Source organism: Pleurodeles waltl, chromosome 3_1 (assembly GCF_031143425.1).
Source record: "Pleurodeles waltl isolate 20211129_DDA chromosome 3_1, aPleWal1.hap1.20221129, whole genome shotgun sequence".
NCBI classification, from domain to species: domain Eukaryota; kingdom Metazoa; phylum Chordata; class Amphibia; order Caudata; family Salamandridae; genus Pleurodeles; species Pleurodeles waltl.
Genome location: NC_090440.1, coordinates 1,438,612,424 through 1,438,637,610, shown reverse-complemented (window position 1 = coordinate 1,438,637,610; position 25,187 = coordinate 1,438,612,424). Strand labels below are relative to the sequence as shown.

General features: G+C 46.6%; 1 protein-coding gene across 1 annotated transcript in view; it reads right to left on the bottom strand.

Annotated features, from left to right (window-relative positions):
- The window catches only part of DLAT (dihydrolipoamide S-acetyltransferase), a 153,764-nt gene that overhangs the window by 18,400 nt on the left and 110,177 nt on the right, over positions 1 to 25,187 (bottom strand). Inside the window, exons 12-13 of the mRNA XM_069224986.1 lie at positions 11,286 to 11,448; positions 751 to 887 (exon numbers count right to left, since the gene is read on the bottom strand). Coding sequence (XP_069081087.1) covers positions 751 to 887; positions 11,286 to 11,448 — 300 coding nt within the window. The remainder of the gene's footprint in view (positions 1 to 750; positions 888 to 11,285; positions 11,449 to 25,187) is intronic.

Here is a 25,187-nt window from a genome sequence, read left to right as displayed (position 1 = left end):
CTATAGCACTGCTCTCTATGCCACTCTACACCACTGCACTCTGACAACTCTACTCTGCAACACTGCACTCTTCGCCACTTTATGCCACTCTACTCTTCTCCACTATGCCACTTCACTCTACTCTGCACCACCCTCTGCACCACCTGATGCCTCTCAACCCTACTCTGCACCCTATACCACTCAACTCTACTCTGCACCACTGCCCTCTGCATCACTCAACTCTGTGCCCCTCCACTGTACTATGCAGCACTCTACGCCACTTCATTCTTTGATGCTGCATTGTACGCCATTGAGTTCAATGCCACTGCACTCTGTAACCTTCTACACAGATGCGCTCTACACCAGTCCACTCTACTCTATGCCAATCCAGTGTATACCACTCTACACAACTGCACACTATGCCACTCCAAAGCACTGTACTCCGCTCTTTGCCATTCCACACTACGACACCATGCCACTCTCCTCTACTCCACTAACTTTTAGCCATGCTGAACAGCAGCCTCGCTGGTGTACAACATGGCTAAAACACAGTGACAAAGCCAAAAGCTCTTGCATAGGCAAAACCTATTAACTTTGCCAATGATTGTTTACTAACTACAAGCATACTGACCACCTTTAATTTGCACCATGCTTCAGACCATATTGCTTAATTTTTTAGTTAGAGCTCTATGGTTGCAAAGCCAACAACAATGAGACGGCTGTAATGGGCATCCATAAATCCACGTTAACATTTAATGAGGAAGAACTCACCCTTTTTCATTATCTGCTGGGACCAGCCTACTCTCAGAACCACCGATGGCCAGAATACATGCCTGGGGTGGATTAATTATGGCAGAAAAGTTCTTGATGCCGTACATTCCCAAGTTGGAAACAGTGAAAGTGCCACCCTAAAACAAGAAAATGAAAGATTGTCAAGAATAAAGGAGAGATAAAAACGAAATACAATCAAACATGGCTCAAGGAATTAATGCTTACTATAGTTAACTGATTATGTGGACGTTGCCTACATAGTATTGCCTTACACTGAGAAAATGTCTCCCAAAAGAAAAATAATTTAGAAATTAATCTCAAGTGATGTGGTCAATTATCGCAATGAAAACCATGCCTGGGTGTTCACACTTCAATTGGCAACGAGTCGCCGGAGGACAGACACCTAGCTAGACCACTTCACAACTTTTTTTTAAATATATTTTTATTGATTACATATTTAAGCCACATTACATACAGTACAATGTCAACTCCTTTATGGTTACAAGTCGGATTACATAAAGTGTAGTACATCAACGACATGTTACTGCGTATTTACCAGGCCCTTCTACAATGTTTTTACATAATTTTAACCAACGTAACTTTTATTATGATCTTTCATCCTCCACCCTAACTCTTCTTAAATATAACTGTACAATTAATTGCTCCTTCATATCTCATGGTGTTCTGCAATCCTGGTACAAATAGTGAGATCATTGCTCTCTGGTAGCAGGCGTGTTACACATAATATCTTCAGGGCTACTCCATAACTAAGAACGTTAAGTATCAATATAGGTGATGATCCGTCGCTTCAGAATATGCTTTTTCATAAAGTTATAGGGGGAATTATTAATGACAGGGAGGCGTATGGGCGTCGTTCATCATTATATGATGTCAATGCATCCAACATAGTATTCCATCTTTGGGCAATAAACGTTTTCCTCAGTCTTGCACGTTTTCTCCAATGTAAGCAATCGCCTTCGGCTTCCAGCCACTGCACAACTATTGTCTGCCTTGTGGTGGTGGAAGGAGGTTGGTGTTTTTCCAATCCATAATGATATTTCGGCCAGCTAGTAACTACTAGATCAGTTAGCCCCATGGAGGCCTTCCTGATGTGTGGAGAGACCAAATACACACAAAGACATTTTTGGCTTCAAAAATCGGGAGTCTCCTGCCTGAATTGCTATATTAGCATTACTGGAGTCGCAGAAGATTCCTATGTTTTTGGCTTTTTTGAGCATTGGAAGGGGAGCACAAGACTAAGATGGAGTAGTCGGGGACCACAAGTGGAGTGATGCCCTCTGTATATCTATAACGTTAAGGCACAGGAAGATATTCTAAACAACAGTGCTAGATGTGATCTAGGAAGCTGAAACTGGGCATCAACATGCTGGGGTGGTTTGGTTTCCCTCTGCCGTCGGTCTCTGGTGCCCTCCCATGTGAGTTAGTTTCCTAGGTGTTTTCCATCTCGCCAACTTGTTGTTTGCCTGTGCTCCGGTTAAGCGACATTCAATCTCGGTGAGCTTCTCAGTCCTGCCCCTGACTGCTTTCTGCTTTTATTGGCAGTAGGTCCAGAAAGGTGCAGTTACATAAAAAGCTCAATGTGATACAGTTCAGTGGGAATTATGCTTGGTGAGCGAAGGTCAAGTTGAGGACCGTGTCAATTACGACTGGAATCTTACCAGGTGCATTTTAGATCACACAGTGAAAAACGAAATGGAAGAGACCCACTGGCAGCAAACATTAATGAGTCCGAATTAGATGAATAGCTCACAACACTCCCCATTCCTGTGTTACGTTTCGGAGAGCCCAAGAACACGGTCTCATTCCGCATCTCCACATTGTGTTTTACATCCCAAAGTTTGTAGACAAGGTAGAGTTTGGTCTAGGAGAGCTGTAAGTGGTTTGAGTGAAGATAGAACCTGGACTGGTTATGTTTGTGGTAACAATGGCCGAGTTTGGATTCGGCAGAACATATGGACTCCAATAAATCCAAACTTTATGGGTTGTGAAGGACAATATGTTTCTGCAAGAGACAAGGGTTTGTTCAGCATAGATTTGTATGCAGTTTCTAGTTTGTAAGTTAGGTTTGGAGTAGTAAGTCTTCATTTGTGTGGTTCGATGTTGGAAGGTTAATGCCTCTGGGATTAAGCCAAATCTTTGAGTTGTCACTACTTTAATAACTATATCAAAATACCACTACACTAAAAAAGCTATACACAGACGTAAACATACTAAAAGGTAACTTACCCTATACCCAAAATTAACCTTGAGTCGAGCCATTAACAATGCCCTCACCCCAAAGCACTAAAGCATTTCCCTAAATCTTACCCTCACACTAGGCTCCAGTGCTAGTGCCCAGTTCTAGCATGCAGCTGGACCTTGAATCTGGGGTATTTAATTGACGGTGCTTACCGCTTGCTCCAACCTGGTTTTAGGTATTTAGGAGAGAGGAGGGGAGTGGCTTTAACTTCTCTGGGAGAGCATTATCTACTACCATATACTGCTGGAAGTGGCGAGCCTGGGCCGGCCTGTGCATCCGCCTGGAGCAGAATTGTACTTGGTAAAACTGGGTCTGGTGTTTCTGGACCTGGTAAATTTAATCCAGAGACACCAAATTATTCATTTACCTAGAGCATTTCCCCTCTACCCTGTTCCCTTCCAAGGGACGCAACTCCTAATGAGGGCCGAAGTATAATGTTAACTAAAGCTAAACCGAACATGAACCTCTCACACCCAAAACCTAATCCAAAGTAAGGCCCAGGTGTATGGCGGATTGAAGCATGGCAGTGCAGCAAGTCACCTTGCTGCTCTGCGTTGCATCAAAGTGAAAAGGCAGGAATGCACTGTAGTTATGGTACACAGCGCATTCCTGTTCTTTCCCCCTGACCTGGAACCACTTTGGCAGCCTAGCACCAACGCAGGCACTCTTGCACTCTGGTGCAAGGGTGCCTGCGTTGCATGCGGTATGTTTTTGTGCAGAAAGGGACACCCTCCTGCACAAAAACAACCCTGAGAAGATTTCTCCTCTTTCTATGTATGCTGTGGAATGCAGCACACATAAAAAGAAAAGGCGTGAAAAAATAAAGATATTTCTCCTTGTTGCGTCTTCCCTGGGGTAGGTGTAAGGTTCTGACTCATCCCGAGGTTTATATGGTCATGTAAATCTGAGGGTGCGTCAAAATCCATAGGTGTTGCGTGGGAACACCCACTGCAACGCCTCCCTAGCGCAGAGTAATGCAACGTAGCGATTTGCACTGCCTTGCCTTAATCCATATCTAGGAGGACACAAAGGTCTGTACCCCCACTGCATCGCTAAAAGTGACGCAACAGCCGCGCAGGCCTCTAATAAATGTCCCTAAATCGCTAACCCTAAATATTACTCAATCCCCTATCCTAATCCTACACCTAAGGCTAGAACTACCCCCAACCTAACAACAAACCCCAACCGATGCACTAAACGTTAGTTTTATCCTAACGTTAACCCCAATTGTAATTCAAAACCTTATCCTAGCTGTTACCTTAAACCTAGCATAACCTATTACCCTAAGTCCAAACTGAATAGTACCACTTACTATAACCTCCACCCACTTACAATTGTACTTGTACTTCCTTTCCTCAGCCAACATAGTGGTACTATCTGTAGTGGTGATTTCGATGTACTGCCATCTACCTAACGGTACATCAATATTGTGTATTTTCAGTGGTGCCAGTGCGCTATCTTATTCATCCCTTTGAATCAGGGCTCCAGTGAATCACATCTGTGGTGAGACGCAGAGGAAAAAAAAAAAATATGCAAAAATGTATATATGGCTGTCGTGCACAAATGAAGACTTCCGAGTTGCAGAACTCCTTCAGTGATGCGCGCATGCACACACACAATCACACACACTACTCAGGCAGTGGATTTGCTGTAAATAAAGTAAATAGTGAAACTGTGATAGTGGAGGTGGAGAACAGAACAGTGCGCCCTCAAAGTTTGGGTTTGGACAAGCTTATCACTGTTTAAATCCTCCAGTCTCAGCAACATGGTACACCAATGTTCTCTTTACTCAATTAGGTAGAATCCATGTCAAACTATACCATGATACTTTAACCACGCCTGTTCAGCTATGCCAAAAAATATACTGGATATTGTAAAGAACGAAAGTGTGAGCAGACAGCTTAGGTAGTATTATGGGGTATACAAGAAATTAGACCACTAAAGAAGTCAAAAGGGCATAAATGCGAGCCCACAAAGTGAAGCAATGTGAATATCTTAGATCGGTGGACAATGATGCTAGCCAACTGCAGACAGCACATACTCGGAGACACCAATGTGGGACAATGTGGACTGAACAGGTGTAGCGAGGTGATAATGCACACCACAGCGGGGTCTGAAAACTTCTGGGCTGAGGTCAGCACAAAACGGAGGAGTTGTGGTCCATGTTTCAATGAAGAAAGACAAAATGCAGCAAAGGCAGGAAAGGCACTTTCATTTTCCCTCCGTGTTTTTTTTATTTTTTACTCACAGCGAGGATGCACTCCCCTCATTGAAATCTTTTCGAGTCACAAGACCGAGGGACTCCTCCCTTTCGGCTCCATTGCGCATGAGCGTCAACTCCATCTTAGATTGTTTTCCCCGCAGAGGGTGAGGTAGGAGTTGTGAGTATACTAGATGTGCCCATGCAATGGAGTAGGTATGTATGTACATAATGTGTGTTAAAATAATATTTACAAATTTACAATTTTCATTCAACTAATAACGACTACAGGCTCCCAGGGAGGGCGCATGTGAATCTGCAGCGTCTAATGCCACGAACAGATGTACACTGGGTAAGTGACATTTTCCGTTCAGTGGCATGTGTAGCTGCAGATACAAATGCTGTGCATAGACTAATAAGCAGTAATCTCCACAAAATGCGGTGGCTTAGCCTGTAGGAGTTGAAGTTGTCTGAAATAATGTTCTTAATACAGCCTACTGTGGCTTGTTGCGTTGCTAACACATCTACACAGCCTTACAAATTTCCGTCATAGGTATATTCAGAAGAAAAGCCATTGTGGCGCCTTTCTTCCTAGTGGAATGTGCTCTTGGTGTAATAGGTAGATCTCTTTTTGCTTTAATATAGCAAGTTTGAATACATTTAACTATCCATCTGGCAATGCCTTGTTTGGATATAGGATTACCTGCATGAGGTTTTTGGAAGGCTATAAACAATTGTTTTGTTTTACGAAATTGTTTTGTTCTGTCAATGTAATACATTAGTGCTCTCTTTATGTCTAATGTATGTAAGGCTCTTTCGGCTACTGATTTTGGTTGCGGAAAGAATACTGGGAGTTCCACTGTTTGGTTAAGGTGGAATGGTGATATGACCTTCGGTAGGAATTTGGGATTTGTACGGAGAACCACTTTATGTTTATGTATTTGTATAAAGGGTTCTTGAATAGTAAATGCTTGTATCTTATTTACTCTTCCAAGAGATGTGATAGCTATTAGGAAGGCTACTTTCCAAGTTAAGTATTGTATCTCACAAGAGTGCATGGGTTCGAATGGTGGCCCCATTAGTCATGTTAATACAATATTAAGGTTCCACGAAGGTACTGGTGGTGTCCTTGGGGGTATGATTCTTTTTAGACCCTCCATAAATGCTTTAATGACTGGGATTCTAAAAAGCGATGTTGTATGTGTAATCTGCAGCTAGGCAGATATTGCCGTGAGATGTATTTTAATGGAAGAGAATGCAAGATTAGACTTTTGTAAGTGTAATAAGTAGCTTACAATATCTTTTGGGGAGGCATGTAGTGGTTGAATCTGATTACTGTGGCAGTAGTAAACAAATATTTTCCATTTGTTTGCGTAGCAATGTCTTGTGGTAGGTTTTCTAGCTTGTTTAATGACCTCCATACACTCTTGTGTAAGGTTTAAATGTCCGAATTATAAGACTTCAGGAGCCAGATTGCTAGATTGAGCGATGCTGGATTCGGGTGTCTGATCTGTTTGTGTTGTGTTAACAGATCTGGTATGTTTGGTAATTTGATGTGAGGTACTACTGATAGGCCCAACAGTGTTGTGTACCACGGTTGGCGAGCCCAGGTTGGTGCTATGAGTATTAGTCTGAGTTTGTTTTGACTTAGTTTGTTGACCAGATAAGGAATGAGTGGGAGAGGGGAAAAGCGTAAGCAAATATCCCTGACCAACTGATCCATAGTGCATTGCCCTTGGATTGAGGTTGTGGGTACCTGGACGCAAAGTTTTGGCATTTTGCGTTTTCTTTTGTTGCGAATAGGTCTATGTTTGGTGTTCCCCAGCGGAGGAAATGGTCCTGTAGGATCCGGGGATGAATTTCCCATTCGTGAGTTTGCTGGTGATCTCGACTGAGATTGTCGGCTAACTGGTTCTGAATGCCTGGGATATGTTGTGCTATCAGGCGAATGTGATTGTGAATTGCCCAATGCCAAAGTTTTTGTGCTAAGAGACACAGTTGTGACGAGTGGGTCCCCCCTTGTTTGTTGGGATAATACATTGTTGTCATGTTGTCGGTTTTGACAAGAATGTGTTTGTGGGCTACCAGTGGTTGAAATGCTTTTAATGCTAGAAACACTGCTAGCAGTTCCAAATCATTTATGTGAAGTTGTTTTTATTGATTGTCCCATTGACACTGTATGCTGTGCTTGTTGAGGTGTGCTCCCCACCCCATCATGGGAGCATCTGTTGTGATCACGGCTTGAGGCACTGGGTCTTGGAATGGCCGCCCTTGGTTTAAATTTATAGGGTTCCACCATTGAAGCGAGGTGTGTGTTTGGCGGTCTATCAACACTAGATCTTGAAGTTGACCCTGTGCTTGTGTCCATTGTTTTGCTAGGCACTGTTGTAAGGGCCGCATGTGTAATCTTGCGTTTGGGACAATGGCTATGCATGAGGACATCATGCCTAGAAGTTTCATTACAAACCTTACTGGGAAGTGTTTGTTTAACTGTATGCTTGATGTTATATTTTGGAACTTTTGGACCCTTTGTGGACTTGGAGTGGCAATTGCTTTTTGTGAGTTGAGTGTTGCTCCCAAGTATTGTTGTATTTGGGATGGTTGCAGATGTGATTTCTGGTAATTTATAGAGAACCCTAGTTTGTGTAGAGTTTCAATAACGTACTGCATGTGAAGAAGACACTGTTGTTGAGTTTTGGTTTTTATTAGCCAGTCGTCTAAGTATGGGAATACGTGCATGTGCTGTCTCCTTATGTGAGCGGCTACTACTGCTAGGCATTTTGTGAATACCCTTGGGGCTGTTGTTATCCCGAACGGTAACACTTTGAATTGATAGTGTACTCCGTGTATTACAAACCTTAAGTATTTTCTGTGAGAAGGATGGATGGGTATGTGGAAGTACGCATCATTGAGATCCAATGTTGACATGTAGTCCTCCTTTTTTAGTAAGGGAACCACGTCTTGAAGTGTTACCATGTGGAAGTGGTCTGACTTGATGAAGAGATTCAGTGTTCTGAGATCTAAGATAGGTCTTAACGTTTTGTCCTTCTTTGGAATTAGGAAATATAGTGAGTAGACAGCTGTTCCTTTCTGATGGTTGGGTACTAGCTCTATTGCTTGTTTTTGTAATAGAGCTTGGACCTCTATTTGTAATAGGTCTAAGTGTTGTTTGGACAGATTATGTGCCCTTGGGGGCACATCTGGTGGGAAATTTGTGAACTCTATGCAATAACCATGTTGGATAATGGCTAGGACCCATGCGTCTGTGGTAATGTGTCCAGTTCTGATAGTATGCAGTAAGTCTCCCCCCCCACTGGTGATAAGTGTTGGGGTTTTGTGACCTTGGAGTCACTGTTTGGTTTGGCTTGGCTTGTTTTAGGTGTCTGGAACTTTCCCCTTCCTCTTGGGAATTGTCCTCCTCTATATGAGCCACGAAACCCTCCCCTGTGGTATTGTGCCTGATAGGTGGGTCTGGTTTGAGAGGTGGAAGGCTCTGGTGTTTGCATTCGAAAACCCCCTCTGAATTGTGGCTTTCTAAATGTGCCTCTGCCTTGTGGGGAGTACAGCACGCCCATGGCTTTGGCCGTGTCCGTGTCTTTCTTTAATTTTTCAATTGCTCTGTCCACTTCCGGCCCAAACAAATGTTCTTCGTTAAAAGGCGTGTTCAACACCGCTTGTTGGAGTTCTGGCTTGAATCCAGAGCTTCTTAACCATGCATGCCTGCAAATGGTTACCGCAGTGTTGACCGTTCTTGCTGCTGTGTCTGCGGAGTCTAGTGCGGACCTTATTTGGTTGTTGGATATTGCCTGTCCTTCTTCCACAACCTGCTGGGCACGTTTCTGGTGTTCTTTGGGCAAGTGTTGTATAATGTGTTGCATCTCATCCAAGTGTGCCCTATCGTAGTGAGCAAGTAGGGCTTGCGAATTAGCGATTCACCATTAATTGGCTGCCTATTCTGCCACTCGTTTGCCCGCTGCGTCAAACTTTCTACTCTTTGTCAGGCGGTGGAGCGTCTCCTGATGATTGAGAGTTTGCCCTCTTTCTTGCTGCTCCTACAACTGAGTCTGGTGTAAGTAGTTGTGATATAAACACAGGGTCTGTTGGGGGAGGCTTGTACTTCTTCTCCACCCTAGGCGTGATAACCCTTCCTTTAACTGGCTCCTGGAATACTTGTTTTGCATGTTTAAGCATACCCGGGAGCATTGGCAGACTCTGGTAGGAAGCGTGGGTGGATGGCAATGTGTTGAACAGGAAATCATCCTCTATTGCTAAGAATGCATTGCTATGTTGTGGAACGTAGCTGCCCTGGATAGTACCTGCGTATATGCATTACTGTCCTCTGAAGGTGACAGCTTTGTTGGGTAACAATCCAGACTGTTATCTGGTGCATCATATAAGTCCCATGCATCAGGATCATCCTGTGTCATCCCTGTATGTGTAGGTGACTGCATTGGAGGTGTTCCCACTGGAGACAGTTGTGGTTAGTGTAGTGGGGAAGATTGTGGTGAAAACCTTGGTGGTGGGGATTTTTCTCTGGCCACCTTTGCCTTCGGCTGCATTTCTGTCTCCTGAAATGCCAGTTTTCTTTTGGTCTTAATTGGAGGAAGAGTTTGTATTTTCCCAGTCTCTTTCTGGATATGCAACCTCCTTTACGTATGGTCTGGTTCATCCATACTTATTTCCTGCTCAAACCTGTGTTTCTCATGCATTTGGCTGGAAAGTCCTTGCTCTTCTGTGTAAGAGCCTCTTTTCGGCTCTGAATCCGCTGTTTCTGAAACTGTATTTTTCAGTTCCGCCGAAATTTTTATCACCTTGGGTGAGTCGAACTCTCGGTGTCGAGATCGTTCGGTGCCGGAATCTCACCCGGAGTCGGAAGTCTTCGGCAAATCTTTGGCCTTTTTCGGTGCCGATGTTTGGTCACCTTTTCGATGGGTTAAGCCATGGCCTGCTGGCGGAGGCGTCCCCTTGGCCTTAACGATCTTGGTGTGAGTTTTGGACGGGGCAATTTTACTCACTGTTCGCTGCACCGTCGAGGGTCGCTCACTTTCGGATTCGTCAGAGTCCGTCCCCTGGATGGAAATTCTTTCCTCCTCTCCGACGTCGAGTTGTTCTCTCGGTGTCAACTCCATTTGCAGTCTTCTCACTCGTCGATCATGTATGGTCTTTTTGGATCGAAACGCTCGACAAGCCTCACAAGTATCCTCCCTGTGTTCTGCTGACAAACACAGATTACAGACCAGGTCGTGGTCTGTATAGGGATACTTCGAGTGGCACTTCGGACAGAAGCGGAAGGGGGTCCGGTCCATTAGTCTTCGACGATGGATGTGGTCGGGAAGACCAGGCCCGCTGAAAAACGGAAGCCCCGAAGGGCCACCGGAGCGCTCCTGCTGTCGGTGCCGATATAACACCACTAACCCGGTACCGAACGAGAACAATACCGTTGATTTTTCGATATTTAGCTAACTTTCCCGATTCGAAATACGGAGCGAAGAGGAACACGTCCGAAAACGATGGCGGAAAGAAAACAATCTAAGATGGAGTCGAAGCCCATGCGCAATGGAGCCGAAAGGGAGGAGTCCCTCGGTCGCGTGACTCAAAAAGACTTCTTAGAAGAAAAACAACTTGTAACACTCCGAGCCCAACACTAGATGGCAGGATAATGCACAGCATGTGTATCTGCAGCTACACATGCCATCGAATATATATATATATATATATATATATATATATAAACACACACACACACACACACAGATCTGGTCAATTCTAACTATACTCTTTCACCTTGGAAAGGATTGGTAATTTGAAATCCACTTTTCAGCAAAAATGTTTAGCCCTTGTTAACGCAATCAGGTGCCAGCAGATTCCTGAAATATAGCAATTTCATTCAATGTCACTTACAAAACCAAGCAGTATCCCCAGCACTGCAAACCGTCTAGGTTTCAAATACTACCAGAAACACGTACACATATTAGACTCTTTACGACTTCATCAAACTCCACACAAAAACAACCCAAACACCAAACAGCCACAACCAAAGCAAAACAAACATCAACGCATATTGACACCACTCACCTGAAATTCATGAGGCCGGAGTTTTCCTTCTCGTGCTCTGCCCGCCAAAGAAACGACATCACTGCTGATGGAGGCCAGCCCCTTTATATGTGCGTTGAAGACTATAGGAGTTATGAGGCCGGCTGGAGTGCTCACGGCAACGTTTATATCTACCACGTGGTTTCTGTGGGTAAACCAACGAGCAGCATTGATCAGTGTCTGGATTTACAGCAAAGAGACTTTCAACCCAAGTTTTAATACAATATAAAATGCTTCACAAAAGCTTAAAGTACATCTAGGCTGTATTGAACAGCATGCAGTATGCATAATGAGCAATTTCCAAATTAAGGATGTGAATGGTGTGGCATTTAAGCAGAGTCCAAAACGTGAGAAAAATTCATAAGACAAAAACATATATTTAAACACTGGTTAATTCTACATTAACATCCAGAAAAATATGCAACTGGTTTAAACAAAAATGAAAATGTCACTTACCCAGTGTACATCTGTTCGTGGCATCAGTCGCTGGAGATTCACATGTTCTGCATAGCTCGCCATCTGGTGTTGGGTCGGAGTGTTACAAGTTGTTTTTCTTCGAAGAAGTCTTTCGAGTTACGGGACCGAGTGACTCCTCCTTCTGTCTCCATTGCGCATGGGCGTCGACTCCATCTTCGATTGTTTTCCCCGCAGAGGGTGAGGTAGGAGTTGTGTTGTAGTAATAGTGCCCATGCAATGGAGTGACTAAGTATGTACCTATTTAAGGTTAAAATAATATATATACAAATGTACAAAGTTGAAGCTAACTTCCGAACTGCTACAGGCTCCCGGGGAGGTGGGTGGGCACATGTGAATCTCCAGCGACTGATGCCACGAACAGATGTACACTGGGTAAGTGACATTTTCAGTTCAATGGCATCTGTCGCTGTAGATACACATGTTCTGCATAGACTAGTAAGCAGTTATCTCCCCAAAAGCGGTGGCTCAGCCTGTAGGAATGGAAGTGGTTTGAAATAATGTTTTTAACACGGCTTGACCTACTGTGGCTTGCTGTGCGGATAACACGTCTACACAGTAGTGCTTGGTGAACGTGTGTGGCGTAGACCATGTGGCTGCCTTACATATTTCTTGCATTGGGATGTTTCCTAGAAAGGCCATGGTAGCACCTTTTTTCTGGTTGAGTGTGCCCTTGGTGTAATGGGCAGTTGTCGTTTTGCTTTAAGATAGCAGATTTGGATGCATTTAACTATCCATCTGGCTATACCTTGTTTTGATATTGGGTTTCCTGCATGAGGTTTTTGGAATGCAATAAATAGTTGTTTAGTCTTTCTGATGTTTTTCGTTCTGTCAATGTAGTACATTAATGCTCTTTTGACATTTAATGTATGTAGTGCCCTCTCAGCTACGGAATCTGGCTGTGGGAAGAACACTGGTAGTTCCACTGTTTGATTTAGGTGGAACGGTGAAATAACCTTTGGTAAAAATTTAGGATTAGTCCTTAGGACGACTTTATTTTTGTGTAGTTGTATAAAAGGTTCTTGTATTGTAAACGCCTGAATTTCGCTTACTCTTCTTAGAGATGTAATGGCGATGAGAAATGCAACCTTCCAGGTTAGGAACTGTATTTCGCAAGAGTGCATGGGTTCAAAAGGTGGACCCATGAGTCTTGTTAAGACAACATTTAAGTTCCATGAAGGAACAGGTGGTGTTCTTGGTGGTATAATTCTTTTAAGGCCTTCCATGAATGCTTTAATGACTGGTATCCTATATAGGGAAGTTGAATAGGTAGTCTGCAGGTATGCAGATATTGCCGCAAGGTGTATTTTAATGGAAGAGAAGGCTAGGTTAGATTTTTGTAAGTGAAGCAAGTAACCCACTACGTCCTTTGGAGTTGCGTGTAAAGGTTGGATCTGATTATGATGGCAGTAGCAGACAAACCTCTTCCATTTACTTGCATAGCAGTGCCTAGTGGACGGCCTTCTGGCTTGCTTTATGACGTCCATACATTCTTGGGTAAGTTGTAAGTGTCCGAATTCTAGGATTTCAGGAGCCAGATTGCTAGATTCAGCGATGCTGGATCTGGATGTCTGATGTGTTGGTTGTGTTGTGTTAACAGATCCGGCCTGTTGGGCAATTTGATGTGGGGTACTACTGATAGGTCTAGCAGTGTTGTGTACCAGGGTTGCCTTGCCCAAGTTGGTGCTATTAAAATGAGTTTGAGTTTGTTTTGACTCAATTTGTTTACCAGATAAGGAAGGAGAGGGAGAGGAGGAAAAGCGTAGGCACATATCCCTGACCAGTTCATCCATAGGGCATTGCCTTGGGATTGCCTGTGTGGGTATCTGGATGCGAAGTTTTGGCATTTTGCGTTCTCTCTTGTTGCAAACAAGTCTATTTGAGGTGTTCCCCAGAGTCTGAAGTAAGTGTTTAGAATTTGGGGGTGAATTTCCCATTCGTGGACCTGTTGGTGATCTCGAGAGAGATTGTCTGCAAGTTGATTCTGGATCCCTGGAATAAACTGCGCTATTAGGCGAATGTGGTTGTGAATTGCCCATCGCCATATCTTCTGTGCTAGAAGGCTCAACTGCGTTGAGTGTGTCCCCCCCTGTTTGTTTAGATAATACATTGTTGTCATGTTGTCTGTTTTGACAAGAATGTATTTGTGAGTTATAATTGGTTGGAAAGCCCTTAATGCTTGAAAAACTGCTAGCATTTCTAGGTGATTTATATGCAGTTTTGTTTGATGTACGTTCCATTGTCCTTGTATGCTGTGTTGATCGAGGTGTGCTCCCCACCCCGTCATGGAAGCATCTGTCGTTATTACGTATTGTGGCACTGGGTCTTGGAATGGCCGCCCTTTGTTTAAATTTATACTGTTCCACCATAGAAGCGAGAGGTAAGTTTGGCGGTCTATCAACACCAGATCTAGAAGGTGACCCTGTGCTTGTGACCATTGTGATGCTAGGCACTGTTGTAAGGGCCTCATGTGTAGTCTTGCGTTCGGGACAATGGCTATGCATGAAGACATCATGCCTAGGAGTTGTAATATCAACTTTGCTTGTATTGTTTGTGTTGGATACATGCGTTGTATGATCTTGTTGAAATTTTGAATTCTTTGTGGACTTGGAGTGGCTACTCCTTTTGTTGTGTCTATTATGGCTCCCAGGTATTGTTGTACTTTGCACGGCAAAATGTTGGATTTTGCAAAGTTGACAGTGAAACCTAGTTTGTAGAGGGTTTGTATGATTTGATTTGTGTGTTGTAAGCACTTTGTTAGTGAATTGGTTTTGATTAGCCAGTCGTCTAGATACGGGAATACATGTATTTGCTGCCTTCTGATGTGTGCAGCCACTACTGCTAGACATTTTGTAAAGACTCTTGGTGCGGTTGTTAAACCAAAAGGCAATACTTTGAATTGGTAATGTATTCCTTTGAATACGAACCGTAGGTATTTCCTGTGCGACGGATGTATTGGTATATGGAAATACGCGTCTTTGAGGTCTAAGGTTGTCATGTAGTCCTGTAGTTTTAGCAATGGTAACACTTCTTGTAGCGTGACCATGTGAAAGTGGTCTGATTTGATGTAGGTGTTTAGTATTCTGAGGTCTAGGATTGGTCTCAGTGTTTTGTCCTTTTTTGGTATTAAGAAGTACAGTGAATAGACTCCTGTGTTTGTTTGTGTGTTTGGTACTAATTCGATTGCATTCTTTTGCAATAGTGCTTGAACTTCTATTTCCAGAAGTTCGGAATGTTGTTTTGATAAATTCTGTGCTTTTGGTGGTATGTTTGGAGGGAATTGTAGGAATTCTATGCAATAACCATGTTGGATAATTGCTAAGACCCAAGTGTCTGTAGTTATTTCCTCCCATGCTTTGTAATAATGACCTATTCTTCCCCCCACTGGTGTTGTGTGGAGGGGGTGAGTGACATCTGAGTCACTGCTTGGTTGTAGGGGTTTTGGGGCTTTGAAATTTTCCTCTATTCCTAGGGAATTGCCCTCCTCTGTATTGGCCCCGAAAGCCTCCCCTGTACTGTCCCTGGTAGCTGGACGGTGTTGCCTGCGAGGTTCTGGCTTGTGTGGCCTGACCCCGAAACCCCCCTCTAAAGGGTGTCTTGCGGAAGGTGCTATAGGTTCCTCTGCTCTGCGGGGAGTAGAGTGCGCCCATGGCTTTAGCAGTGTCAGTGTCTTTTTTAAGTTTTTCGATTGCCGTGTCCACTTCTGGTCCGAACAGTTGTTTTTCGTTGAATGGCATATTGAGCACTGCCTGCTGTATCTCTGGTTTGAACCCAGACGTTCTTAGCCATGCGTGCCTTCTAATGGTCACAGATGTATTAATTGTTCTTGCAGCTGTGTCTGCTGCGTCCATAGAAGATCGTATCTGGTTATTTGATATGTTCTGTCCTTCCTCAACCACCTGCTTTGCCCTCTTTTGTAGTTCCTTGGGAAGATGCTCGATGAGGTGTTGCATCTCATCCCAATGGGCTCTGTCATAGCACGCAAGTAGTGCTTGAGAGTTAGCGATGCGCCACTGGTTTGCAGCTTGTACTGCGAGTCTTTTCCCGGCTGCATCGAACTTGCGGCTCTCTTTATCTGGGGGTGGTGCATCCCCAGATGTGTGGGAGTTGGCTCTTTTCCGAGCTGCTCCTACTACGACAGAATCTGGTGGCAGCTGTGTGGTGATGAAAACAGGGTCTGTAGGAGGTGCCTTATACTTCTTTTCCACCCTTGGCGTTATTGCCCTACTTTTGACCGGCTCCTTGAATATTTCCTTTGCGTGCCGAAGCATACCTGGCAGCATAGGCAGGCTTTGGTAGGAGCTGTGGGTGGAGGAGAGGGTGTTGAATAAAAAGTCATCCTCGACTTGTTCTGAGTGGAGGTTTACGTTGTGGAATTGTGCTGCTCTAGCCACCACTTGAGAGTATGCTGAGCTGTCTTCTGGTGGTGAGGGCTTTGTTGGATATGCCTCCGGACTGTTGTCCGACACTGGGGCGTCATATAAGTCCCAAGCGTCTTGATCCTGGTCACCTTGGCTCATGGTGGTGTGAGCCGGGGAATGTGACGGAGTTTGCGCTGGTGAGACGTTAATTACAGGTGGAGGAGAGGGTGGCGGAGTCACCTTTTTCACCATTTTTGTTTGTGGCGCCTGGTCTGTTTGAAACTCCAGTCTCCTTTTTCTCCTAATAGGGGGAAGGGTGCTTATTCTTCCTGTTCCCTGCTGTATGAAAATACGTTTTTGCGTATGGTCCACTTCGGTGGATTGCAGCTCTTCCTCAAACCTATGCTTTCGCATCTGAGAGGACAGTGATTGCTCCTCTGTATAAGAGCCTGGACCTGGGTCGGTTACGGGTTGTTTCGGCACCGAAACCCTGCCTGTATCTTTTTTCGGCTCCGAGGTGGCTTTTTTCTTTTTTTGGGTCGAAACCTCTCGGCGTCGATCTTCGTCGGTGCCGCTGTCTCGGCATCGAGCCGCTTCTACACCGCTATCTCGGTGTCGTTGCTTTTCTCCAGCACTTTCTCGATCCCGAGAAGGCTGCGTGCCGGTGTCTCGACCGGAGTCAGACGATCTCGGCACTGTTTGGGCCTTTTTCGGTGCCGATGGTCGGTCACCGAATTTATGGGTGGAGCCATGGCCTGGTGGCAGTGGCGTCCCCTGGGCCTTGACACTTTTCTTATGTGTTGTTTTCGACGTCTTACTCACGGTTCTTTGATCGTCGAATTCCTCGGAGTCCGATTCGTGGATCAAAAAAGTTTCTTCTTCCTCTTGTTCCTCGAACTCTCGGTGCGCTGTCGGCGTGGACGCCATCTGAAGTCTCCTGGCTCGACGGTCACGGAGTGTCTTTCGGGACCGGAACGCACGACAGGCCTCGCAAGTCTCTTCACTGTGCTCAGGTGACAGGCACAGGTTACAGACCAAATGTTGGTCTGTATACGGGTATTTGTTGTGGCATTTGGGACAAAAACGGAACGGGGTCCGTTCCATCGACGACGTTCGACACGCGGTCGGGCCGACCAGGCACCGACGGGGGATCGAAAACTACCCCGAAGGGCACCGGAGCGCGTTGATCTTCGATGCGGTGTTGAATCTAACTACGCCGATCCCGAACGCAACAATACCGACGAAAATCTTCCGATATTAACTAACTTTCCGTTCCGAAACTCGGAGCGACAGGAACACGTCCGAACCCGATGGCGGAAAGAAAACAATCGAAGATGGAGTCGACGCCCATGCGCAATGGAGACAGAAGGAGGAGTCACTCGGTCGACTTCTTCGAAGAAAAACAACTTGTAACACTCCGACCCAACACCAGATGGCGAGTGTAAAGAAATGGCTCCCTGTTGCAGTTACCCCCCACTTTTTGCCTGATACTGATGCTGACTTGACTGAGAAGAGTGCTGGGACCCTGCTAACCAGGCCCCAGCACCAGTGTTCCTTCACCTAAAATGTACCATTGTATCCACAATTGGCACACCCTGGCATTCAGATAAGTCCCTTGTAACTGGTACTTCTAGTACCAAGGGCCCTAATGCCAAGGAAGGTCTCTAAGGGCTGCAGCATGTCTTATGCCACCCTAGAGACCCCTCACTCAGCACAGACACACTGCTTACAAGCCTGTGTGTGCTAGTGAGAACAAAATGAGTAAGTCGACATGGCACTCCCCTCAGGGTGCCATGCCAGCCTCTCACTGCCTATGCAGTATAGGTAAGACACCCCTCTAGCAGGCCTTACAGCCCTAAGGCAGGGTGCACTATACCATAGGTGAGGGTACCAGTGCATGAGCATGGTACCCCTACAGTGTCTAAACAAAACCTTAGACATTGTAAGTGCAGGGTAGCCATAAGAGTATATGGTCTGGGAGTCTGTCAAACACGAACTCCACAGCACCATAATGGCTACACTGAAAACTGGGAAGTTTGGTATCAAACTTCTCAGCACAATAAATGCACACTGATGCCAGTGTACATTTTATTGTAAAATACACCACAGAGGGCACCTTAGAGGTGCCCCCTGAAACTTAACCAACTATCTGTGTAGGCTGACTGGTTCCAGCAGCCTGCCACACTAGAGACATGTTGCTGGCCCCATGGGGAGAGTGCCTTTGTCACTCTGAGGTCAGTAACAAAGCCTGCACTGGGTGGAGATGCTAACACCTCCCCCAGGCAGGAACTGTGACACCTGGCGGTGAGCCTCAAAGGCTCCCCCCTTTGTCACAGCCCAGCAGGGCACTCCAGCTTAGTGGAGTTGCCCGCCCCCTCCGGCCACGGCCCCCACTTTTGGCGGCAAGGCTGGAGGGAACAAAGAAAGCAACAAGGAGGAGTCACTGGCCAGTCAGGACAGCCCCTAAGGTGTCCTGAGCTGAAGTGACTCTAACTTTTAGAAATCCTCCATCTTGCAGATGGAGGATTCCCCCAATAGGGTTAGGATTGTGACCCCCTCCCCTTGGGAGGAGGCACAAAGAGGGTGTACCCACCCTCAGGGCTAGTAGCCATTGGCTACTAACCCCCCAGACCTAAACACGCCCTTAAATTTACTATTTAAGGGCTCTCCCTGAACCTAGAAACTAGATTCCTGCAACTACAAGAAGAAGGACTGCCTAGCTGAAAAACCCCTGCAGAGGAAGACCAGAAGACGACAACTGCCTTGGCTCCAGAAACTCACCGGCCTGTCTCCTGCCTTCCAAAGATCCTGCTCCAGCGACGCCTTCCGAAGGGACCAGCGACCTCGACATCCTCTGAGGACTGCCCCTGCTTCGAAAAGACAAGAAACTCCCGAGGACAGCGGACCTGCTCCAAGAAAAGCTGCAACTTTGTTTCCAGCAGCTTTAAAGATCCCTGCAAGCTCCCCGCAAGAAGCGTGAGACTTGCAACACTGCACCCGGCGACCCCGACTCGGCTGGTGGCGATCCAACACCTCAGGCGGGACCCCAGGACTACTCTGATACTGTGAGTACCAAAACCTGTCCCCCCTGAGCCCCCACAGCGCCGCCTGCAGAGGGAATCCCGAGGCTTCCCCTGACCGCGACTCTTTGAACCTAAAGTCCCGACACCTGGGAGAGACCCTGCACCCGCAGCCCCCAGGACCTGAAGGACCGGACTTTCACTGGAGAAGTGACCCCCAGGAGTCCCTCTCCCTTGCCCAAGTGGAGGTTTCCCCGAGGAACCCCCCCCTTGCCTGCCTGCAGCGCTGAAGAGATCCCGAGATCTCTCATAGACTAACATTGCGAACCCGACGCTGGTTTCTACACTGCACCCGGCCGCCCCCGCGCCGCTGAGGGTGAAATTTCTGTGTGGACTTGTGTCCCCCCCGGTGCCCTACAAAACCCCCCTGGTCTGCCCTCCGAAGACGCGGGTACTTACCTGCAAGCAGACCGGAACCGGGGCACCCCCTTCTCTCCATTCTAGCCTATGTGTTTTGGGCACCACTTTGAACTCTGCACCGGACCGGCCCTGAGCTGCTGGTGTGGTGACTTTGGGGTTGCTCTGAACCCCCAACGGTGGGCTACCTTGGACCAAGAACTGAACCCTGTAAGTGGCTTACTTACCTGGTAAAACTAACAAAAACTTACCTCCCCCAGGAACTGTGAAAATTGCACTAAGTGTCCACTTTTAAAACAGCTATTTGTCAATAACTTGAAAAGTATACATGCAATTTTTATGATTTAAAGTTCCTAAAGTACTTACCTGCAATACCTTTCAAATGAGATATTACATGTAGAATTTGAACCTGTGGTTCTTAAAATAAACTAAGAAAAGATATTTTTCTATAACAAAACCTATTGGCTGGATTTGTCTCTGAGTGTGTGTACCTCATTTATTGTCTATGTGTATGTACAACAAATGCTTAACACTACTCCTTGGATAAGCCTACTGCTCGACCACACTACCACAAAATAGAGCATTAGTATTATCTATTTTTACCACTATTTTACCTCTAAGGGGAACCCTTGGACTCTGTGCATGCTATTCCTTACTTTGAAATAGCACATACAGAGCCAACTTCCTACATTGGTGGATCAGCGGTGGGGTACAAGACTTTGCATTTGCTGGACTACTCAGCCAATACCTGATCACACGACAAATTCCAAAATTGTCATTAGAAATTGATTTTTGCAATTTGAAATTTTTCTAAATTCTTAAAAGTCCTGCTAGGGCCTTGTGTGTTAAGTCCCTGTTTAGCATTGTCTTTTAGAGTTTAAAAGTTTGTTAAAAGTTTGAAATTAGATTCTAGAAACAGTTGTAGATTCTTAAAAAGTATTCCAACTTTTAGAAGCAAAATGTCTAGCACAGATGTGACTGTGGTGGAACTCGACACCACACCTTACCTCCATCTTAAGATGAGGGAGCTAAGGTCACTCTGTAAAATAAAGAAAATAACAATGGGCCCCAAACCTACCAAAATACAGCTCCAGGAGCTTTTGGCAGAGTTTGAAAAGGCCAACCCCTCTGAGGGTGGCAACTCAGAGGAAGAGGATAGTGACTTGGAGGAAAATTCCCCCCTACCAGTCCTATCTAGGGAGAACAGGGTCCCTCAAACCCTGACTCCAAAAATAATAGTCAGAGATGCTGGTTCCCTCACAGGAGAGACCAACACCTCTGAAATCACTGAGGATAGCCCCAGTGAAGAGGACATCCAGTTAGCCAGGATGGCCAAAAGATTGGCTTTGGAAAGACAGATCCTAGCCATAGAGAGGGAAAGACAAGAGATGGGCCTAGGACCCATCAATGGTGGCAGCAACATAAATAGGGTCAGAGATTCTCCTGACATGTTGAAAATCCCTAAAGGGATTGTAACTAAATATGAAGATGGTGATGACATCACCAAATGGTTCACAGCTTTTGAGAGGGCTTGTGTAACCAGAAAAGTGAACAGATCTCACTGGGGTGCTCTCCTTTGGGAAATGTTCACTGGAAAGTGTAGGGATAGACTCCTCACACTCTCTGGAAAAGATGCAGAATCTTATGACCTCATGAAGGGTACCCTGATTGAGGGCTTTGGATTCTCCACTGAGGAGTATAGAATTAGATTCAGGGGGGCTCAAAAATCCTCGAGCCAGACCTGGGTTGATTTTGTAGACTACTCAGTAAAAACACTAGATGGTTGGTTAACTGGAAATGAAGTGTGTGACTATGTTGGGCTTTATAATTTGTTTGTGAAAGAACACATTTTAAGTAACTGCTTCAATGAAAAGTTGCATCAGTATCTGGTAGACCTAGGTCCAATTTCTCCCCAAGAATTGGGAAAGAAGGCAGACCACTGGGTCAAGACTAGGGTAACCAAAACTTCCACTGGGGGTGACCAAAAGAAAGGGGTTACAAAAACTCCCCAGGAGAAAGTGGGTGACACTAGAAACAAAGAAAAAGAGTCCTCTGTAGGCCCCCAAAAACCAGAACAGGTGGGTGGGCCCCAAGACACAACCCAAAACAAAGGTGGGTACCAGGGTAAGAACTGGGATGCCACTAAGGCATGGTGCCACAACTGTAAACAGTCTGGGCACCACACCAAGGACACTTCTTGTCCCAAAAACAAACCCCAGAACAAAATTTCAGGGGTAACCAGTGTAGCCATTGGAGATGACTCCTCAGATGAGGAGGTCTTCATAGCTTTCAACTGGAAAATGGGCCCAACAGGTGAGTTGGAGATTCCAGAGGGAAGTAGACACTTCCACCACCTACAGGTGAATGGAATCCCAGCCACTGCCCTGAGAGACACTTGTGCCAGTCACACTATTGTGCATGACAGGCTGGTGCTCTCAAACCAGTACATCCCAGGTGAGATGGCCAGAGTAAGAGTTAGCCCAGACAGGGTCACTAATAGGCCTGTGGCTCTTGTGCCCATAGAAGTGGGTGGAACTTTTAGCTGGAGAAGGGTGGTAGTCAGTACAGACCTCCCCCTTGATTGTCTCCTTGGAAATGACTACCCAGAGGTTAGTCAGAGCCTAAGAGAAGAACTGGTCCAGGGCCAGTCCTCTCCCAAGGATTCTGGAAGTCCTGCCTCTGCAGTAAATGCAAGCAGGCCCCAGAAGAAGAAGAAAAGAAAAGAGTAGGAAGGGTGGACAACCTTTAGCCAAGGTTACAGCAAGCCAAGGAGATTCTGCTCCAGTAGGGGAGAACTCCAAAAATGGCCCTGATAAAGTCCAACCTGACCCACAAGAAGTCCTGGCTAGTCAGGCAACTGTTAAACCTGAGTGGGTGGCTCCTCAGCTAACAGAAGAAAGAGTGGAAGAAGGGTGTTTACTACAAGATGTGGTAACCCCCCACTCTAATACAGCAGACAGGCAACCTGAACCCAAAGAGGCCTGTAACTTAGCCCCTTCCCTTTTAGGTGAAGAGCTAAAGGTGTGGTTCTGGGCACTGACAGCTGTCAGTGGCCTCTGCTGGGTGTTAGCCTTTATGGCTGCACTATCCTTAGCATGGTGGTCTGACCCCATGCCAAATAGCAAGTTAGGCCCCCTGACCCTATTGGTCATGGTGGGGTTACTCCAGCTCTGGGTAACCTCTCTGGGTAAGCTAGGGGTAACCCTGGACAAGATAAGGTTAGCAGAGGTGGATACCTCTAAGACCAAAATAGAAAGAATGGGTGGAGACATTGAAGAGGCAGACAAGAGGCAATTCAGACTAGGTCCTATCACTGTGGAAGTAGGTCAGTTCCCCAAAGGGAATGACCTGAACAGAAGGATGTAAGACAGAGTAGGCCCTGCAACTAACCAGCCTATTTCTCCTACTCTTCCTCGCCTGACAGACTAGGAAGACTCTCCCAGCTTGGGCTGAGTCTCCTGGCCTGTGGGCTGGGGGGGGCTTGTGTAAAGAAATGGCTCCCTGTTGCAGTTACCCCCCACTTTTTGCCTGATACTGATGCTGACTTGACTGAGAAGAGTGCTGGGACCCTGCTAACCAGGCCCCAGCACCAGTGTTCCTTCACCTAAAATGTACCATTGTATCCACAATTGGCACACCCTGGCATTCAGATAAGTCCCTTGTAACTGGTACTTCTAGTACCAAGGGCCCTAATGCCAAGGAAGGTCTCTAAGGGCTGCAGCATGTCTTATGCCACCCTAGAGACCCCTCACTCAGCACAGACACACTGCTTACAAGCCTGTGTGTGCTAGTGAGAACAAAATGAGTAAGTCGACATGGCACTCCCCTCAGGGTGCCATGCCAGCCTCTCACTGCCTATGCAGTATAGGTAAGACACCCCTCTAGCAGGCCTTACAGCCCTAAGGCAGGGTGCACTATACCATAGGTGAGGGTACCAGTGCATGAGCATGGTACCCCTACAGTGTCTAAACAAAACCTTAGACATTGTAAGTGCAGGGTAGCCATAAGAGTATATGGTCTGGGAGTCTGTCAAACACGAACTCCACAGCACCATAATGGCTACACTGAAAACTGGGAAGTTTGGTATCAAACTTCTCAGCACAATAAATGCACACTGATGCCAGTGTACATTTTATTGTAAAATACACCACAGAGGGCACCTTAGAGGTGCCCCCTGAAACTTAACCAACTATCTGTGTAGGCTGACTGGTTCCAGCAGCCTGCCACACTAGAGACATGTTGCTGGCCCCATGGGGAGAGTGCCTTTGTCACTCTGAGGTCAGTAACAAAGCCTGCACTGGGTGGAGATGCTAACACCTCCCCCAGGCAGGAACTGTGACACCTGGCGGTGAGCCTCAAAGGCTCCCCCCTTTGTCACAGCCCAGCAGGGCACTCCAGCTTAGTGGAGTTGCCCGCCCCCTCCGGCCACGGCCCCCACTTTTGGCGGCAAGGCTGGAGGGAACAAAGAAAGCAACAAGGAGGAGTCACTGGCCAGTCAGGACAGCCCCTAAGGTGTCCTGAGCTGAAGTGACTCTAACTTTTAGAAATCCTCCATCTTGCAGATGGAGGATTCCCCCAATAGGGTTAGGATTGTGACCCCCTCCCCTTGGGAGGAGGCACAAAGAGGGTGTACCCACCCTCAGGGCTAGTAGCCATTGGCTACTAACCCCCCAGACCTAAACACGCCCTTAAATTTACTATTTAAGGGCTCTCCCTGAACCTAGAAACTAGATTCCTGCAACTACAAGAAGAAGGACTGCCTAGCTGAAAAACCCCTGCAGAGGAAGACCAGAAGACGACAACTGCCTTGGCTCCAGAAACTCACCGGCCTGTCTCCTGCCTTCCAAAGATCCTGCTCCAGCGACGCCTTCCGAAGGGACCAGCGACCTCGACATCCTCTGAGGACTGCCCCTGCTTCGAAAAGACAAGAAACTCCCGAGGACAGCGGACCTGCTCCAAGAAAAGCTGCAACTTTGTTTCCAGCAGCTTTAAAGATCCCTGCAAGCTCCCCGCAAGAAGCGTGAGACTTGCAACACTGCACCCGGCGACCCCGACTCGGCTGGTGGCGATCCAACACCTCAGGCGGGACCCCAGGACTACTCTGATACTGTGAGTACCAAAACCTGTCCCCCCTGAGCCCCCACAGCGCCGCCTGCAGAGGGAATCCCGAGGCTTCCCCTGACCGCGACTCTTTGAACCTAAAGTCCCGACACCTGGGAGAGACCCTGCACCCGCAGCCCCCAGGACCTGAAGGACCGGACTTTCACTGGAGAAGTGACCCCCAGGAGTCCCTCTCCCTTGCCCAAGTGGAGGTTTCCCCGAGGAACCCCCCCCTTGCCTGCCTGCAGCGCTGAAGAGATCCCGAGATCTCTCATAGACTAACATTGCGAACCCGACGCTGGTTTCTACACTGCACCCGGCCGCCCCCGCGCCGCTGAGGGTGAAATTTCTGTGTGGACTTGTGTCCCCCCCGGTGCCCTACAAAACCCCCCTGGTCTGCCCTCCGAAGACGCGGGTACTTACCTGCAAGCAGACCGGAACCGGGGCACCCCCTTCTCTCCATTCTAGCCTATGTGTTTTGGGCACCACTTTGAACTCTGCACCGGACCGGC